Here is a 15,954-nt window from a genome sequence, read left to right on the forward strand (position 1 = left end):
CGTCGACCTCCCGTCCCATTGGCGGAGAATGTCCCATTGTAGTGGACGCAGATGAAACTGCGCGAAAGGGACTGCCTCCATTGCTGCTACCATCTTCCCTAGGAAGTGCATGAGGCGCCTCAAGGGGTGCAACTGGCCTTGAAGGAGAGATTGCACCCCTATCTGTAGTGAACGTTGTTTGTCCAGCGGAAGCTTCACTATCGCTGATAGAGTATGAAACTCCATGCCAAGATATGTCAGCGATTGGGCCGGGGTCAGATTTGACTTTGAAAAGTTGATGATCCACCCGAAACTCTGGAGAGTCTCCAGCGCAACGTTCAGGCTGTGTTGGCATGCCTCTTGAGAGGGTGCCTTGACCAGCAGATCGTCCAAGTAAGGGATCACAGAGTGTCCCTGAGAGTGCAGGACTGCTACTACTGCTGCCATGACCTTGGTGAAGACCCGTGGGGCTGTCGCCAGACCGAAAGGCAGAGCTACGAACTGAAGGTGTTCGTCTCCTATAACGAAGCGTAGAAAACGCTGATGCTCTGGAGCAATCGGCACGTGGAGATAAGCATCCTTGATGTCTATTGATGCTAGGAAATCTCCTTGAGACATTGCGGCGATGACGGAGCGGAGGGATTCCATCCGGAACCGCCTGGTTTTCACGTGCTTGTTGAGCAGTTTTAGGTCCAGAACGGGACGGAAAGACCCGTCCTTTTTTGGCACCACAAACAAATTGGAGTAAAAACCGTGACCTTGCTGCTGAAGAGGAACAGGGATCACCACTCCTTTTGCCTTTAGAGTGCACACCGCCTGCAGAAGAGCATCGGCTCGGTCGGGAGGCAGAGACGTTCTGAAGAATCGAGTCGGAGGACGAGAACTGAACTCTATCCTGTACCCGTGAGACAGAATGTCTCTCACCCAACGGTCTTGGACCTGTGGCAGCCAAATGTCGCCAAAGCGGGAGAGCCTGCCACCGACCGAGGATGCGGAGAGAGGGGGCCGAAAGTCATGAGGAAGCCGCCTTGGTAGCGGTTCCTCCGGCTGTCTTTTTTGGGCGTGACTGAGCCCGCCAAGAATCTGAGCTCCTCTGATCCTTTTGAGACCTTTTGGACGAGGAGAATTGGGACCTGCCCGAGCCTCGAAAGGACCGAAACCTCGACTGTCCCCTCCTCTGTTGGGGTTTGTTTGGTCTGGGCTGAGGTAAGGATGAATCCTTACCCTTGGATTGTTTAATGATTTCATCCAATCGCTCACCAAACAGTCTGTCACCAGAAAATGGCAAACTGGTTAAACACTTTTTGGAAGCAGAATCTGCCTTCCATTCCCTTAACCACAAGGCTCTGCGTAAAACCACGGAGTTGGCGGACGCCACTGCCGTACGGCTCGTAGAGTCCAGGACAGCATTAATAGCGTAAGACGCAAATGCCGACATTTGAGAGGTTAAGGACGCTACTTGCGGAACAGATGTACGTGTGACAGTGTCAATCTGCGCCAGACCAGCTGAAATAGCTTGGAGTGCCCACACGGCTGCGAACGCTGGAGCAAACGACGCGCCGATAGCTTCATAGATGGATTTCAACCAGAGCTCCATCTGTCTGTCAGTGGAATCTTTAAGTGAAGCCCCATCCTCCACTGCAACTACGGATCTAGCCGCAAGCCTGGAGATTGGAGGATCCACCTTGGGACACTGGGTCCAGCCCTTGACCACGTCAGGAGGGAAGGGATAACGCGTATCCTTAAGGCGTTTGGAGAAACGCTTATCTGGATAAGCGTGGTGTTTCTGGACTGCCTCCCTGAAGTCAGAGTGGTCTAGAAAAGTACTCAATTTACGCTTGGGATACCTGAAATGGAATTTCTCCTGCTGTGAAGCTGACTCCTCCACTGGAGGAGCTGAGGGAGAAATATCCAACATTCGATTGATGGACGCTATAAGATCATTCACTATGGCGTCACCCTCAGGTGTATCCAGATTGAGAGCGGTCTCAGGATCAGAATCCTGATCAGCTACCTCCGCTTCATCATACAGAGAGTCCTCCTGCTGGGACCCTGACCAGTGTGATGATGTCGAGGGCCGTTCCCAGCGAGCTCGCTTAGGCAGTCTGGGACTGTCGTCCGTGTCAGAGCCTTCACCCTGGGATGCATGGGACATCCCCGGAGCCCGGAGTTGATCCAACTGAGGACCAGGGGGCAATGATTCAACAGTGCCCATGGTCTGAGGTACCGGTCTGGACTGCAAAGTTTCTAGAATTTTAGTCATAGTTACAGACAATCTATCAGCAAAAACTGCAAACTCCGTCCCCGTCACCTGGACAGTGTTCACAGGTGGTTCTCCCTGGGTCACCTCTAGCAGAGACCCCGGCTGAGCAAGTGCCACAGGGCCCGAACATTGCACACAATGGGGATCAGTGGAACCTGCCGGTAGAACAGCCTCACAAGCAGTACAAGCAGCATAGAAAGCCTGTGCCTTGGCACCCTTGCTTTTTGCGGACGACATGCTGTCCTCTGAGCAATCTAGGAGGGTATATAGCCAAGAATAGCGACCGTACAGTGCAATGTATAGAATACAAGCATAAAAGTACAAATGAACACTTCGGCGCTAGTGGGGTCAGCACTTCAGGTGCTGCTTACCGCCCGCTGAAAAGCGGGTGTGTGGTCGCCAGAATCCCGTGTCTGGGTCCCCCAGATCTTGTCTCCCCTCTCCAGCTCCGACTGCACACAGGAATGGCTGCCGGCGTCCTGTGAAGAGGGGCGTACCGTGGGCGTGCCTCAGACAAAGTGCGGGAAACTGGCGTCCCACTGTGTTCAGTGAGTGGGCTGGAGTATGCAAGCAGACTCCAGCCCTCGGCGCTGACGTCCGGCACAGCGTCCCGCCCCTCCCCTGACTGGCAGGTCTGGGGGCGGGAAAGCAACGAGACTAGGCCGCAAAAGCCGGGGACTCGAGTAATAAGCGCGGCCGTCCAGAGGCCAGCGCGGAAGTCCCCGGCGCACTACAAGTCCCAGCCGCGCCGCAGTGTAAAACTGACAGCAGCGGCCGGCGCGGCAGTCCCCAATACATTAACTAACTCAGCAAAGCTGTAGTGAGTAGTGGCACAAGCGCGCAGCGCTGTTGTCCCCAGCGCACTAACACACCCAGCAATGCTGCGGTGTGTCTGCGCGCGGTCTGTACGGGGGCACAGAGTACCTTGACGTAGCAGGGCCATGTCCCTGACGATACTCAGCTCCATATCCAGCAGATACCCCAGTGGCAGTGGATGGAGCACGGTCTCCTGTGCCTGGAGACCGGTAGGATCCCACTTCACCCAGAGCCCTAAGGGGGATGGGGAAGGAAAGCAGCATATGGGCTCCAGCCTCCGTACCCGCAATGGATACCTCAACCTTAACAAACACCGCCAAGAGTGGGGTGAGAAGGGAGCATGCTGGGGGCCCTAGTATGGGCCCTCTTTTCTTCCATCCGACATAGTCAGCAGCTGCTGCTGACTAAACAGTGGAGCTATGCGTGGATGTCTGACCTCCTTCGCACAAAGCTTGAAAACTGAGGAGCCCGTGATCCCACGGGGGGTGTATAGGCAGAAGGGGAGGGGCCTTACACTTTTAAGTGTAATACTTTGTGTGGCCTCCGGAGGCAGTAGCTATACACCCAATTGTCTGGGTCTCCCAATGGAGCGACAAAGAAATTGGCAATGGCACCCCTCCCCCCCAACCACCTTGTGCTCCAGTGTAATCTAAGGATAACGAATATGGCCGTGGTTAGATGATAGATGTGTAATTGCTGGGGGTCTCTTCACTGGATATAGGGGTCCCTATCCCCTGTTCCCCCTCGCTGAGGTGCCCTCTTGCTCAGTGTTTATGGTGCGGATACCGGTGCTCTGTACCTCTGCCGCAGACAGCTCTTTGTCCGCTTTGGGTTTGGTGTATTTCTCCTGCATGAAAGGTATCCAGGAATGTTTGCATTTTGTCAGGTATGGAGTCACGTCCGCTGTGCCCACAGCATAGCCGCAGATACCGTCCTCGTCTTCCAGAACAAAACAGTAGTCGAGGCTGTGAGACAGAAGTCCTCCGACAAGCCTAGAAACAGGAAAGGAGACGCGTTACAAACTCATGTTGTACTGTGTATAGTAACAGATATAAACCCCGAAAATGTGAGCAGAGAAGTAGGGGTAAACAATGGGGGATTTATGACCGCTTAGGTCAAAATTATTGATGAGCGGGCACTACGATGCTCAGGTGCTCAGTACTCGTAACTAGTGATGAGCGGGCACTACGATGCTCAGGTGCTCAGTACTCGTAACTAGTGATGAGTGGGCACTACCATGCTCAGGTGTCCAGTACTGGTAACTAGTGATGAGCGGGCACTACCATGCTCAGGTGCTCAGTACTCGTAACTAGTGATGAGCGGGCACTACCATGCTCAGGTGTCCAGTACTGGTAACTAGTGATGAGCGGGCACTACCATGCTCAGGTGCTCAGTACTCGTAACTAGTGATGAGCGGGCACTACTATGCTCGGGTACTTGGTACTGGTAACTAGTGATGAGCGGGCACTACCATGCTCAGGTGCTCAGTACTCGTAACTAGTGATGAGCGGGCACTACCATGCTCGGGTACTTGGTACTGGTAACTAGTGATGAGCGAGCACTACCATGCTCGGGTGCTCTGTACTCGTAACTAGTGATGAGCGGGCACTACCATGCTCGGGTGCTCAGTACTCGTAACTAGTGATGAGCGGGCACTACCATGCTCAGGTGCTCAGTACTCGTAACTAGTGATGAGCGGGCACTACCATGCTCGGGTGCTCAGTACTGGTAACTAGTGATGAGTGGGCACTACCATGCTCAGTACTGGTAACTAGTGATGAGCGGGCACTACCATGCTCGGGTGCTCAGTACTCGTAACTAGTGATGAGTGAGCACTACCATGCTCGGGTGCTCAGTACTCGTAACTAGTGATGAGTGAGCACTACCATGCTCGGGTGCTCAGTACTCGTAACTAGTGATGAGTGGGCACTACCATGCTCAGTACTGGTAACTAGTGATGAGCGGGCACTACCATGCTCGGGTGCTCAGTACTCGTAACTAGTGATGAGCGGGCACTACCATGCTCGGGTGCTCAGTACTGGTAACTAGTGATGAGCGGGCACTACCATGCTCGGTCATCACTTCATACAATTTGCCCTGTACAAAACAGGTACCCTATTCTCAGGGTAGGACGTAAATATCAGATCAGCTGTTAGCAGCAGAGGCCCGATGTAGACAGGTGCGGAGGCAGAAGACCCCACTCCATACACTGTGGAGCTTCAGCTGCACATTACGACATGAATGAAAGTCACTCTTATAAAGGGACATCTCCAGAAATAATGAATGACACTCACTTGTCTCCTATCAGGTCAGGTTGGCTCTCAAACGGCAGATCGTCCATTGCATCATCATACATTTCTCTACAAATCTTGTATACAGATGCCTAAACACAAAATATATAGAAAATAACAGATTACCTCAGATTTTTTTTTTTTATCGTTTATTTGCATCTAAATGTAAACTTAAGCGACTTTCTAAATATTCTGCATTCAAACCGTTCTGCTATATTGCTTCAGCAAAAATGCTACAATTATAGCATATAGAGGTGGTATCAGTCATTCTAGAGACAGAGGATGAGGTGAGCTGTGACATCACCTATTGTGAATTGTATCTTGTGTTTCCGTCATTGTATAAGAGGGAGAGGAGGTGAGCTGTGACATCACCTATTGTGAATTGTGTATCTTGTGTTTCCTTCATTGTATAGGGGGGAGGAGGTGAGCTGTGACATCACCTATTGTATATCTTTTGTTTCCGTCATTGTATAGGAGGGGAGGATGTGAGCTGTGACAGCACCTATTCTGAATTGTGTATCTTGTGTTTCCGTCATGTATAGGAGGGGGAGGAAGTGAGCTATGACATCACCTATTGTGAATGATACATCCTGTGTCATCTACTGTATATAGAGGTGTTATCTGCCTGCAATAATAATATATAATGATTGTTTTTTTGCTGAGAATTGGCCTAGAGAAAAAGGTCTCCTCTCCATGAAGAAGCATTTGCGACATGTGCGTCGGGGAGCACAGACATATGCGATGACAATTTATTGGTAATTAGTTTCATTATATTGGACTTGGCTTTAGTTTCTAATAATCTCAGAGATTATCTTTTATACATGTGTTGTGTTATAACCTGATATTTTTGATTATATTGACATCTAGTGGTCATTACCTCTCACTACATTAGCATTTCATAAAAAAAAAAAAAAAAAAAAAAAAAATAAAATCGCAGTGTTCCACCTATATATGCAAACTGTGTGTCTCCTGCTACCAGTCCTTTATCATGTGTCCTCACCATATACCTACTATGGATATATAATTACTACTTTCATTTTGAATATACAATTTTTTGATACTTCTAAATCTCAAATATCTTTATTAATGTGTTTGACAACTTCTTGGAAATATTTTTGCTCACTAATTTTTCTAGTGAAAAGGAAGTGTGAGTCTATTTACATGAAAACCTGGTTTTAAACATTCTTTTCCGATGACACATTCCATTTAACCACTTCATGACCAATCACGCAGCAATAAGTCATTGGTTGTTCATGCACGTCTGCAGATCTCATCAGCAGACAAGCCGATAACAGGCTCTGGTGGATTGGAGATCCACCTGCGCCTGTTAACCCCTTAGACTGCACTGTCAGTTTGTCAGTACAAGTTAACGCATTCCAGCAAATATCGTGCTATCGGCGGCTCCATGACGTGATCACGGGCGCCACTGGGTTTTCATGACAGCCGGGGGTCAGCTAATGAACCCTGTCGCTGTCATGACTCCCTTCCTGTGAATGTCGGCAGAGCGCCAGCACTCACAGGAGAGTATATACTACCGTATATTCACCAACTAAAAGCCATAGAGATATGAGAGACTCACCTCGTCTTTCGGATAGTAAGGTCTTATGGTGTAGACTTTGGAAGTCGGCGTCAGGGGTGGAGGCTGAAAAAACAGGTCATTTGCTCCCTCAATTGGAAGCAAACGCTATGAAAAATAAGAAGAACAAAAAGGTAAAATCAGACGTGGAAACAACAAACTAAAACAAAACAAAAAATATATATATAAAAAATAAAATGTACAGTACAGACCAAAAGTTTGGACACACCTTCTCATTCAAAGAGTTTTCTTTATTTTCATGACTCTGAAAATTGTAGATTCACATTGAAGACATCAAAACTATGAATTAACACATGTGGAATGAAATACTTAACAAAAAAGTGTGAAACAACTGAAAATATGTCTTATATTCTAGGTTCTTCAAAGTAGCCACCTTTTGCTTTGATTACTGCTTTGCACACTCTTGGCATTCTCTTGATGAGCTTCAAGAGGTAGTCACCGGAAATGGTCTTCACTTCACAGGTGCGCCCTGTCAGGTTTAATAAGTGGGATTTCTTGCCTTATAAATGGGGTTGGGACCATCAGTTGTGCTGTGCAGAAGTCTGGTGGATACACAGCCGATAGTCCTACTGAATAGACTGTTAGAATTTGTATTATGGCAAGAAAAAAGCAGCTAAGTAAAGAAAAATGAGTGACCATCATTACTTTAAGAAATGAAGGTCAGTCAGTCCGAAAAATTGGGAAAAATTTGAAAGTGTCCCCAAGTGCAGTGGCAAAAACCATCAAACGCTACAAAGAAACTGGCTCACATGAGGACCGCCCCAGGAAAGGAAGACCAAGAGTCACCTCTGCTGCGGAGGATAAGTTTATCCGAGTCACCAGACTCAGAAATCGCAGGTTAACAGCAGCTCAGATTAGAGACCAGGTCAATGCCACACAGAGTTCTAGCAGCAGACACATCTCTAGAACAACTGTTAAGAGGAGACTTTGTGCAGCAGGCCTTCATGGTAAAATAGCTGCTAGGAAACCACTGCTAAGGACAGGCAACAAGCAGAAGAGACTTGTTTGGGCTAAAGAACACAAGGAATGGACATTAGACCAGTGGAAATCTGTGCTTTGGTCTGATGAGTCCAAATTTGAGATCTTTGGATCCAACTACCTTGTCTATATAGAAAAGGTGAACGGATGAACTCTACATGCCTGGTTCCCACCGTGAAGCATGGAGGAGGAGGTGTGATGGTGTGGGGGTGATTTGCTGGTGACACTGTTGGGGATTTATTCAAAATTGAAGGCATACTGAATCATCCGGTTCGCGTTTAGTTGGACCATCATTTATTTTTCAACAGGACAATGACCCCAAACACACCTCCAGGCTGTGTAAGGGCTATTTGGCTAAGAAGGAGAGTGATGGGGTGCTACGCCAGATGCCCTGGCCTCCACAGTCACCAGACCTGAACCCAATCGAGAGGGTTTGGGGTGAGCTGGACCGCAGATGAAGGCAAAAGGGCCAACAAGTGCTAAGCATCTGTGGGAACTCCTTCAAGACTGTTGGAAGACCATTTCCGGTGACTACCTCTTGAAGCTCATCAAGAGAATGCCAAGAGTGTGCAAAGCAGTAATCAAAGCAAAAGGTGGCTACTTTATGGGCGGCACGGTGGACCAGTGGTTAGCACTGCAGTCTTGCAGTGCTGGGGTCCTGGGTTCAAATCCCACCAAGGACACTATCTGCAAGGAGTTTGTATGTTCTCCCCGTGTTTGCGTGGGTTTCCTCCCACACTCCAAAAACATACTCATAGGGAACCTAGATTGTGAGCCCCAATGGGGCCAGTGTTGCCAATGTATGTAATGTATGTAAAGTGCTGTGGAATTAACAGCGCTATATAAATGAATTATTATTATTAATTTGAAGCACCTAGAATATAAGACATATCAGTTGTTTCACACTTTGTTAAGTATTTCATTCCACTTGTGTTAATTCATAATTTTGATGTCTTCAATGTGAATCTACAATTTTCAGAGTCATGAAAATAAAGAAAACTCTTTGAATGAGAAGGTGTGTCCAAACTTTTGGCCTGTACTGTATATTATATAGAAAAATATCTGACTGGCATGGTCTTAAAAAAAAAATAAACATGCCACTGCAGGAATATTTCAGCAAAGCCAAAAAATAAAAATATAAAAATCAAAAAAAAAAAAAAATTAAAATACACACTGAGGTCAATTCACATCATTGTGCCCCGCAGGGTAACGTCTTGGCTACCGTTGCAGGTCAAGGATCGCGCCATAGTGCGAATGGCGCGTGGAGAGGATTGGTCTGAAGAGGGAGGACTGTGACAAGAGGAGGCGTGCCGTCCTGCACAGTTCTACGCCACCACATGCAGCGCGCGCCAGGACACCTGTGAGGGGGGAAAAAGATCAGCCGCGCCAGAAAGTCCATGAGCAAGTTGGTGTCATTACCCCCAGTATGGTAAACTACTTCCATGCCCAATGTCACACAGCCTTATATATTTATATATATATATACTGCTTCACCTTTGTTCATGGAGTTTCGGTGTAAGGAACGCCAAAGCCTGCGCTTGCTGCGCGCGAAGGGGCGAGCGCAACGCGACCTGCAAAGGAACAATGTGAAACGCAACGCGCTATGCTAGTCGCTGCCGCCGCTTGGGACCGCAACGTCTCCTCCACCTGAAAAACAGGAGGGTTATAAATAAATAATAAATAATAGGTGTGGATATTGGGTTGTTACAGTCTAAGCCTTCAGCAGACCAAGCCTTTCATCCCCTCGGGAGGCACAGAAACGGATTGTCCAAAATTAACGTGTGAACATAAATAAAGTCATTGAGTTTTGAATTCATATTGATACCTGGAACTCTCCTGCTAGACCTCCTCTAAAGGCCCAGGGCTCTTGGTCTCCACTTAAGAACTGTGCTGAAGATTGACTACGACACCCTGTTGAAATCAGATCCAAGCGGAGAACATTACATGTAGGGGTTTTTAGGGTTTTTGGTTTTTTTTGTCTGCATTTTCAGCAAAATATTTAAGGACTCCCTAACTTGACTAATGCTTTAAAGGGAATCTGTCACCAGGTTTTTGCCCCCTAATCTGAGAGCAGCATAACGTAGGGGTAGAGATCCTGATTCCAGCGATGTGTCACTTACTGGGCTAGTTTTGATAAAATCACTGTTTAGTCAGCAGGAGATTATCATTACAGGACTACTTGGCATGCTGCAGGTAGTCCAGCATATTCATGAGCTTTGTGTGAGGTCGGGGCCACACGGGGATTACACTGCAATCCCCTTGCATGAGTCGACTCACGCTGGCAGTACAGCAGAGCCGAGTACCATGCGAGTGTCCCTGTGACTGTGGTCTGACCGTGCGAGCGGCCCTCAGCTGCGGGGGGCGGGCCGGCACGGAGAAGGGGAGGGCTGGTGCTACAGAGGGGCAGGCCGGCACAGAGGAGAGGGAGGGATTTATCTCGCTCTCTCTTCCGTTGCCGGCTATTGCCATTCTTGCCCTGCACTCGCGGAACACCAGTGTACTGCGAGTGCAGTGCGATCTTTCTCTCGCCCCATAGACTTGAATGGGTGCGAGAGAACCTAGGATCGCATAACACCCGCAGCATGCTGCGATTGTTTTCTCGGTCCGATTGGGGCTGAGAAAATAATCGCTCATGGGTGCTGGCACACAGGCTAACATTGGTCCGAGTGCAATGTGATTTTTTTTTTTTTAATCGCACTCCACTCGCACCGATTTTCATGCCTGTGTGGCTTAGGCCTAACTGCTAGATCTGCAGCAGAGGAGACAGAAAACAGCTCAATAAGTGACTGGTCGCTGGAATCAGGGTCTCTGCCTCTACATTATACTGCTCTGAAACGAGGGAGCAAAGACCTGGTGACAAATTCCCTTTAAAGGCCAATGTCACACACTTGTATATATTTCTATGCAGCTGCACGCTCCTGTCCGTGAAGCGTCAAGCCGTGCGATGCGGCACGAGTCACTCGCAAGTGTGGCACCTGCCAAAGGCTGTAAGAAGCTCCCTCCCCCGCTGGTGAACACACATAGCAAAAAGGCCTGCTGCCGCGCTGACATCTAGTGGCAGCCAGCGATTTGACAGCCCTAGTGCTAGAACTCTCAAGTCACATTTGTCCATCATTTACTCTGCTGCCACCTTATAAAAATGTAAAATCACAAGGACCTGCAGATATGGGGACTGGGAGCAGGGATGTACACTGGGCTACCGAACCCAAGATCACTGCAAGACAGGGGCAAAGTCTTCAGGAGCGGACAGCAGATACATAAAAATACAGACTGCCTATAGCGGATTGTGGCCTGTACTCCGCAGCTATATACTACAGGACTGTACAGGGGACTATGGTGCGATGGGAGTCTGAATCCTGCCGCTTCACTTCCCTCCTGGATTTATATGCAGCAGGAAGGACCGTGTGTTATAGTATAAGAGACTGCAAACCTGGCCTGGGACGTGGCCACTACAATCCTACGTAGATCAGAGAATGGTACATTTATTTGTTTCTTTTTGTTTCAATCTGTTTTTAAAATTTTCTGATCAGAAGGTGTGCTGTGACATCATCTATTGTGAATTTTGGATCCAGAGTTGTCTACTGTATATAGAGGTGTTATCAGTCATTGTACAGGAGGCGGAGGTGCGCTGTGACATCATCTATTGTGAATTTTGGATCCAGAGTTGTCTACTGTATATAGAGGTGTTATCAGTCATTGTACAGGAGGGGGAGGTGACCTGTGACATCACCTATTGTAATTGTTGGATACTGTGTTATCTACTGTATATAGAGGTGTCATCAGTCATTGTACAGGAGAGAGAGGAGGTGACCTGTGACATCACCTATTGTGAATGGTGGATCCTGTATTATCTACTGTATATAGAGGTGTTATCAGTCATTATACAGTAGGAGGAAGGGGTGAGCTGTAACAGGAAGAGGAGGTGAGCTGCGACATCCCATATTGTGAATTAATCTAATTCAATACACTGATGGCGTATTAGATAAATCCCATCATACATTTCCAATCAGCCAAGACTTGACGTCTTTCTCTTATATTAGTGTTTCGCAGGCCCCAGCCATGAGCGGCCACACAGAAGACACCATACTGTAACTGTGATGGTCGGGGGCAATCTTTATCATGTATAAGTCTTATAATCATAGTACGTTATATCTCGGAAGTCACTTATTGTCACTTCCATATCTTACAATAAGAGCTGATCCTACACAGCTCAGAGATGATATTTATTCACTTATATAGCGCTATTAATTCCATAGCACTTTACATACATTACAGATGTACAGAATGTATGTACTGCCCGTGTTGTAAGGCACTTGGTAATAAAGCCGTGGAGCCAGCCCCATCATAAGTCAGTGTGCATTAATAATTCATATAGTACTGCACCATTTTCTATATGGCCGTGATGCATAAGTGAAAATGTTACCAAGAGCTGAAAAATATATAGTTGAAACCCTTAGTTTCCCTCCGCTCTATAAAGACATATGCAGGTTTTCCCCTCCGCTCTCTATACAGACACACCTGCAGGTTTTTCCCTCCGCTCTCTATACAGACACACCTGCAGGTTTTTCTCACTATCTGACATGAAATCAGTATACACCTTTCCCGTTTTAGGTCAATTAGGAACCAAAATTATTTCTATTTGCCAAATACCAGAATAATGAGAGAATGTTTTAAGGCATTTTCATTCCTTTCTGCACAGTGAAGTTTCCCTCCATGTCATTAGTATTTGGTGGCATTGCCCTTACACTGTGTGACTTGGGTGAAACGTTTTGGATCCTTCCACAAGCTTCTCACAATAGTTGGTGGAATTTGGGCCGATTCCTCCTGAAAGATCTGGTGTAACTGAGCCATGTTTGGAGGTCGTCTTGCTCACAGCGGCCTTTTCAGCTTCGCCCATACATTTTCATTAGGATTCAGATCAGGGCTTTGTGATGGCCACTCCAAAACATTGACCTTGTTATCCTTAAGCCACTTTGTAACCAGTTTGGCAGTAGCTTCGGGTCATTGTCCATTTGGAAGATCTATTTCCTAAGCTTTAAGTTCCTGGCTGATGTCTTGAGATGTTTCTTCAGTATTGCCACATAATCTTCTTTCCTCATGATGCCGTCTATTTTGTGAAGTCACCAGTCCCTCCTGCAGCAAAACAACCCCACAACATGATGCTGTCACCTTCGTGTTTCACAGTTGGGATGGTGTTCTTAGGCTTCAAAGAGTCTCCCTTTTTCATCCAAATGTAATGATTATCATTATGGCCAAATAGATCAGTTTGAGTTTAGCCAGACCACACGACGTCTCCAAAAATTAAGGTCTTTGTTCCTGTGAGTATATGCAAACATTAATCTGTCTTTTTTCTGGTTTTGCTGGGGTTTTTTTTTTTTTTTTTGAGTAATGGCTTCTTCCTGGCAGAGTGGCCTTTCAGCCCATGTTGATACAGTACTCTTTTCACTGAAGATAATGACACAATCTTACCAGCTTCCGCCAGTATCTTCACAAGGTCTTTTTCTTTTGTTCTTGGGTTGATATGCACATGTCTGACCAAAGCACGTTCATCTCTGGTACCAAAACCAGTCTCCTTACTGAGAAGTATATGATGGCTGGACAATCCCATCATGTTTGTACTTGGATATAGTTGTACAGATGAACGAGGCGCCTTCAGGTATCTGGAAATTGCACGTAATAACGAAACAGACTTGTGCAACTCCACAATTCTCTCCCTGAGATCGTGGCTGATTTCTTTTGACTTTTTCATTATAACACGCAAAGAAGCCGTGTGTTTCAGGTGTGCATTAAAATACATCCACAGGTGTGTCTCTAATTAACTCAGATGTTGCCAATAAACCTATCAGAAGCTTCCAAAGACATGACAGCATCATATGGGCTGTCCCATAATGTTTAAAGCCATAGTACTCAATGTATGAAAAAGGATAAAGAAGCTTCGGAGTCTAAGCTGCGGCTGAAGACCCAGACAAACAAAGCGGACTACACCATTCAAATAAGACACTGTGAGGCACGGTTATATATAAATAATTTCTGCCAGTACTCAATGCATGTAAACTTTTGACTTTGCAGAATAAAGAGATCAAACAGAAATACTATGGTTAGAAATGCTAAGAACATTTTTTAGGGGCGGGTGAATGTTCTATGTTTAATGTTCCTTAAAATGGTTCTCACTATTTGACTTTGGTCATAATAAACTATTAAATAAAAATATATAAAAAAAAAATTCCAGAAATAAAAGCTTTTCCAAAATAAATATGCCAAAACTGTTCTGATAGGCGAGGGTCCCATCTCTACTCTGAGAACGGGGTCTCATATTCTTGCAATAAAGGTGGCACTCCCACATTAGATATACGGCGTATACTATAAAATGTCCAAAAAGGGATTGCCCTTTTAAAGGGAACCTGTCAGGAGCAATATTTACCCAGAACCATGAGCAGTTGTGGGCGCATACTGCTAATCCCTGCCTAACCGTCCCAGTATCTGGTAGCATACATAAAGGAATCTTTACAAAAATTATTTCCAAAAATCCCATATGATATGGAAAGGAGGCGACTAGTCACAAGGGTGTTGGCTCCCTTGGCTAATTGGTGCCCTTAGCATGCAAGTATGCCCCTGTGGTTATGCTAACATGCTAGTGAATGCACAGTGTCAGAGGATGGCCGCGCTCACCTCTCTGCTGCCATCACGTCCAACTCCTGGGTTTTGGCTCAGTGCGCATTATCCTGGACTTTTGGTCATGCGCTCTACACGAGTTTGGAGCCTGGACGCGTACACCCGACTTCATAGTACGCATGACCGAAACTCCGGGATCATGCGCACTGAGCCGAAGTCCAGTAATGGCACCAGAGAGGTGAGTGCAACCATCCTCTGACGCTACGCATTCATTAGCATGTTAGCACACCCACAGGGGCGTGCTTACATGTTAAGGGGGCCGACTAGTCAAGGGAACTACCACCCTTGGGACTAGTTGTTGGCCTCATTAGCATATCATAAAGGATATTTAGAAATGCTTTTTCTATAGATCTCTTTATCTATGCTACTATAGGCTGGGACTGCTAAGCAGCTATTAGCAATATGCACCCAGAACTTCTCGTGGTCCCGGGTGCATATTGCACCTACAGGTTCCCTTTAAGTCTTTAGGTGGTTATAGTAAGACTGGAGCCCCACAAGCAGCTTTTTTTTTCAGGAGCCAAAGTCAGAAGTGGATCTAGCCAGAAGGTGAAGTATCAGTCCTTCCTTTACATTTTCCATACACTCCCGTCTTTGGCTTTAAAATAAAGAACTGAAAATCAAATGAGATTCCAGCTATAAAAAGAGTGAAAATGGCTGAACAAATGTGACTGTCGGTTTGTCATCCAGCCCTAGGTTCTCTACGCTGCCTGTCTACAGCGGTCCTATATAACATGGCGGCAGAGCGCGGTATGCATCTTTCTTTCTCCATCCATTAGCAGCAGACACTTGTGCTCAGGTCTCTCCCATCTGTGCACAATGAGGAAGACACAATACAACCGTTAGTAAGTGAGAGAATAGGACACACACCATCTGCTTCTGGTCTGGAAGCAACCGCGGCTCTCGGGCGCCGGGCGAGCGCCGGACTCCTCGCCAATCGTGTAAATAGACTCTACGTCTCTATCCAAGGACCAAAAGCTCCTTTGGACAAAAAAAAATTAAAAAAGTTTTCTATGTGTTACTCCTTTTGGTTTCTATAATTTAGTTTTGTACGTTAACGCTGGAGCCACATTGGTGGCAAGCGTTGCCTGTTTTCGGGGTACCCCAGCATCGCTGCCTGCTGTGTCATGTAAAAGCAAAATTTCCACACTGCTCCTCTAAGCGACTTTGAAACCTGAAAAATAAAATGAGGCTACGCAAGTGTAGTCTGAGGCCATGCTGGTGCACGCAAAGAATGTGGAATCGGTAGCCAGAAGGAAAATTTACCTGCAAACACGAGACGGTGCGGCTATCTTCATAGCGGCACAACACTCAGTTTGCCCAAAGTCAATGCAAATTGAAGCCCACCCCGGATCCGTGTG

At 46.8% G+C, this 15,954-nt stretch overlaps 1 protein-coding gene across 1 annotated transcript in view; it reads right to left on the reverse strand.

The window, feature by feature from the left end:
• The window catches only part of OGA (O-GlcNAcase), a 147,438-nt gene that overhangs the window by 6,035 nt on the left and 125,449 nt on the right, over nucleotides 1-15,954 (reverse strand). Inside the window, exons 11-14 of the mRNA XM_075348361.1 lie at nucleotides 9,750-9,835; nucleotides 6,929-7,033; nucleotides 5,353-5,441; nucleotides 3,858-4,050 (exon numbers count right to left, since the gene is read on the reverse strand). Of these exons, the coding sequence (XP_075204476.1) occupies nucleotides 3,858-4,050; nucleotides 5,353-5,441; nucleotides 6,929-7,033; nucleotides 9,750-9,835 (473 nt within the window). The remainder of the gene's footprint in view (nucleotides 1-3,857; nucleotides 4,051-5,352; nucleotides 5,442-6,928; nucleotides 7,034-9,749; nucleotides 9,836-15,954) is intronic.

This window comes from Anomaloglossus baeobatrachus, chromosome 5, assembly GCF_048569485.1.
Source record: "Anomaloglossus baeobatrachus isolate aAnoBae1 chromosome 5, aAnoBae1.hap1, whole genome shotgun sequence".
Classification (NCBI taxonomy): Eukaryota; Metazoa; Chordata; class Amphibia; order Anura; family Aromobatidae; genus Anomaloglossus; species Anomaloglossus baeobatrachus.